This window comes from Phoenix dactylifera, unplaced genomic scaffold, assembly GCF_009389715.1.
Source record: "Phoenix dactylifera cultivar Barhee BC4 unplaced genomic scaffold, palm_55x_up_171113_PBpolish2nd_filt_p 001248F, whole genome shotgun sequence".
Classification (NCBI taxonomy): Eukaryota; Viridiplantae; Streptophyta; class Magnoliopsida; order Arecales; family Arecaceae; genus Phoenix; species Phoenix dactylifera.
Window position 1 is genome coordinate 47,732 of NW_024068583.1, and position 4,405 is coordinate 52,136.

The following is a 4,405-nucleotide window of genomic DNA, read 5'->3' on the forward strand; positions in this document are numbered from 1 at the left end:
TTCAACCCCACTTTCACCACGTCCCCGGAAATTTTCCATGGAACCGTTTAACCAACAACCGGTCCATTCGAATTCCAAAACCCACCATTAAAAAAATAAAAATAGTAAAAAATATATTATTATTTAGGATTTTTTTGCATAAATATTTTTTTCTAAAAATTTAAATTTTTATAAATAGCCACTTAAAATTTATATTTATTTGTGTATTCTTATAAAACACTGTTTTTGCACAAGTACCCTCAATATAACAGTTTTTCTAACACCGTTAATAAAAATCATATTTATTTTTATTAAAAATAAAAAAAATTTAAAATTATTTTTATATCCTCCAATGCGATAGTCTTATGAATATTTTTATACATCTATTTATTAACAATATTTTAATTATTTTAATTTGAAACTGTTAATATTTTAATGATATTAGATGGCATAGGTACATATGCAAAAATAATGATTAAAAAAATAAAATAGCAAAATATATGTTTTAAAAAATATATATAAATATTAATTTTAAAAAAAATATTAATATAAAATTTAATATTTAGAAGGGTATTTATGAAAAAAATAATTTTACTATTTATTGTTTTTTGTTTGAATATCCAAAGAGTCGCTTTTTATTAGAAGCCGCTTTGCCCCGGCCCTTCCAGCCTCGAATACTCACATGCCCCTCCCTTCTCCGAAAACAGAGCGGCGCACCAGGAGTTCGAGCAAATATCTGAAAGAGGTTATCGAAATTACCTCAAAGAATTTTAAATATGGATCCTTGCGGGGCCCATTCTGCAGACTCCCAGATGGTACATCCCCCTGTCGCCTCCCCTATCACTTCCTCCCCTTATAAATCCCAAGTGCTTGCTGGTTTTCCGCTGCATTCTTTCTCAAGAAAAACCACAAACAAACTCATACTCTCCATCCATTAAGATGTCCAGATTCCTAATTTTTATGGTCCTTCATTCTTTTCTTCTCTTCTTTGTTTCAGGTAATGAGCATTCTTAGATCTACTCCCTGTTCTCCTCTGTTTTCCTTTGTTTTGAGGATTTATAGTTATAAAGATGGGTTGTTCTTCGTGTTTCAGGGGGTTTAGCGGCGACGTTCACGCTGACGAATAACTGTGAGTACACGGTGTGGCCGGGGTCGCTGTCGGGGGCGGGCACGGGGGAGCTGGAGACGACGGGGTTCGCGCTGGAGAAAGGAGAGTCACGGAGCCTGAATGCGCCGGCCAAGTGGTCCGGCCGTTTCTGGGGCCGCACCCTATGCTCCACCGACTCCGCAACCGGCAAGTTCACATGCGGCACCGGCGACTGCGGATCCGGCACCATGGAGTGCTCCGGAGGCGGCGCCGCACCCCCGGCGACCCTGGCCGAGTTTACCCTCGACGGAAGCGGGGGAATGGACTTCTACGACGTCAGTCTCGTCGATGGCTACAACGTGCCGATGCTGGTGGTGCCGCAAGGAGCCAGCTCCCCCGGGGGGAACTGCAGCGCGACGGGGTGTCTGGTGGACCTGAACGGTGTTTGTCCGTCGGACCTGAAGGTGGTGCTCGCGGGTGTCGACGGGGGGAGCGAGAGCGTAGCGTGCAAAAGCGCGTGCGAGGCATTCGGGTCGCCGCAGTACTGCTGCAGCGGGGCCTACGGGAACCCGAACACATGCAAGCCTTCGTCATACTCTCAGTTCTTCAAGAATGCCTGCCCCCGCGCGTACAGCTACGCCTTCGACGACGCCTCCTCTACCTTCACCTGCTACAACGCTAACTACCTCATCACCTTCTGCCCCAGCACCACCAGGTATGGTATTTTAACCTTCCTCGCGGCAGCAAAATTAAAGCTCTGCTTCTTCCTTTCTTACATTCGTTCGCTTAAAATCTTTAAATTAAATCGAGTTTGGTCCGGTGGTTCGCACTAGAAGGCCGCGCTGTGGCCTTGTAGATGTAGCCCAGTGTTTTGGATTCGGGCAGCTACGAATAGTGATTTCATCAGGATAATATGGGAATTTTTGAGCGAGACGCTGAGTTTGCTACCTTTGCGTCAATCCGTGGCAAAGAGAGTTGGAAACGAGCGCGGCAAGGAAGACTTCCTTTCCTTTCTGGCTGCGTGCAACGATGCGTGCACAGGTGCTGCACCTTGCCCTTCGTCTCAAACTTTCTGGCTGTTTCCGCAGATGTCCTGACCACTAGACGTGACATTTTGGCATCTCCTATTCCTGTACCTGACGAGCTTCGCTAAGCTGTCGCTCATTCGCTGGTCAAACCTAACGTGATGACATGGCAGGTTATGATTAGTTTATTTGTTGGACAACGCCAAAAACGTCATGAGACATCAGCAACTCGATGCTAAAATATCTAATCTGCCAACCGCCTTTCTAAGCCCCGGAGAATGGCGGCCTGAGGAAAAAGCTTATTAAATCAAGTCGGCAACCGTGTCCTTGATGTCTGGTGCGAGCCTTACATCCAGATTTCCAAGAATCGCCGTCTTTCTCTTTCCATCATCTTTCTTCCAAGAGTCGCCGTCTTTCTCTTCCCATATTCCTTCTCCCTCCTCCCATACTTTGTCTGCACTCGCGGTAGTTGAAATGCCTCCTCGCGCACCAGTCCACAGAACCCATTCCCACTTCTCCGTGGCCTCCTCTAATAGATTACTAAGATTTTTATGAAATCTTAACCTAACATTTTTTTTTTTTTTTGGATATCTTAACAGTCAGAAATCAGCGGCCGATAATCCGGAGGCCGCGGCAGGGCTGCCCTTGATCAACAGCACGATGGCCTTCCTGAGCGGCGACGCCTCGCCCTCCATGCCGCACGCGGCGCTTCTTCCCGTCACTCTCGCCGTCCTCGCTGCTATCGCGGCCCTCCTAAAAGTCTAAACCGCCCACGCGCTATCCCATACGTAACTTGCGTGCGGAAGGGCGCGCGTTGCGGTTTCGCTCGCCCACTCCGCGCCCGTCTTGCTGCATCGTACATGAGAGGGCCGACCGCCACAACCACCGCACTTCTCCGCCCTTCTTTTTTTTTGTTGTCGTTTTTGAGAAGACGTGGCACCACCTTTTCTCTACTCGGCCGGGCTCCTTTGTCTCTCTTTGAGGGGAGATTCTACTGCTGGCGAGGGTGACGATAGTGCGACAATGACCGAACTTTGAATCCGGCTTTTTTTATTTTTCTTTTCTCTCTTGCAGAAAGGCTCAGGCTTCCGCCTGTACGAAATAAATATACTGGATGATTTTTTATATTTTTTTATCTTTCTACATGCTTCGCAGTGGGTGGTCGCAATCGATTTTATAGTTAATTACATGGTGATTTTATGTACCGTATTTGCGCCACGCCTAGAGGTGGCACGTCGTTCTCCGTGATGTGAAATTCAAGGATGAAATATTGTTATCTTAAAGTTTTTCTTATGTTTATATATATATTTATATTTGTATAGGTCTTCGAAGTTACTTTTATGTGAGTCGATCAGCATGGCTTGTCGATGGCTTCGGTCTAGGGTCGATGGCGCATGGCATAGTCCAATAGTTAAATCGAGTAAAACCATATCTGATCTTGACCTGTATGTGCGTGACCAAAAGCGTGTAACTTAAAAAGGGGGTTAAAGTAGTCAAAAGGAACTGCCAATCACCGGCGGCAATTTTCACTGGCAAAAGGTTGGGGGTAAGAGGGCACCACGTACTCATGAGGTCCCTTATTTCCTGATGTGAATGAAGTGATTTGAAAGGACTAAGTTTTTCCTAGTTAAATCTTGTGACGTTAGTAAAGATAGCACGAGCCCTTTGTGCTCTTTTTGCTTGGGTTGCAGTGGATTTATTTCCTTTTTTTTCGTTGTCCGTAAAGAAGCATCATCTGGTCAATGGGCCAGCGTGTCAAGGTCTGCTTTAGTTAGCTAGCTGATTTGCCGAGTCACGAAATAAAAAAAGTATACACATTAGACTTTTTGAGATCCATATTAACTATATTAACGGCACACGTGCAAAACTCAACAGATTGGGAAAAACCTTGCAATTTGACAGGTTAATGGAATTAATATTTGTTCTCAATTAAAAATTTTGACCATCTTTGGAAAAATCAGTTAACATGGAGAAAAATAAAAAAAGTAGATAACCTTCCTTCCAAATGAATGATGCATGTAAGTTTGTTAGATGAGTACATAAATCACAAGAGATAGATAATTTCAATTTCATTATTAACATTTTTAAGAACAATAATAATTGGGTTTGAATGTTTAGATGATATATCCCCAGCATTAGGATTTAAGTAAGTATAGTGCAAGGGGATCCTCGACAAAAGGAAAAACTTACATTCTTAAAGCTTCTTATGTTAGCTGAGAACAAAGGCAAAGATTTAGGATCAAGATTACATCTAAATGGCAAATACAAGAACACAACAACGAGGGAAAAAAAAAAGCAGAGCGTCATCGCTGTA

General features: G+C 43.8%; 1 protein-coding gene across 2 annotated transcripts; it reads left to right on the forward strand.

The window, feature by feature from the left end:
- Window positions 1-868: 868 nt before the first annotated feature.
- Window positions 869-3,384, forward strand: LOC120108271 (thaumatin-like protein 1). 2 transcript variants are annotated; one of them, XM_039121866.1, is made up of 3 exons: window positions 869-976; window positions 1,073-1,781; window positions 2,691-3,384. In XM_039121866.1, the coding sequence occupies exons 1-3, from the start codon at window positions 919-921 to the stop codon at window positions 2,854-2,856; spliced, it is 933 nt and encodes a 310-aa protein (XP_038977794.1). In that variant the 5' UTR covers window positions 869-918; the 3' UTR covers window positions 2,857-3,384. The 2 variants fall into 2 exon arrangements, with proteins under 2 accessions (XP_038977794.1, XP_038977795.1); XM_039121867.1 differs by having other exon boundaries at window positions 879-976; window positions 1,082-1,781.
- Window positions 3,385-4,405: the final 1,021 nt, after the last annotated feature.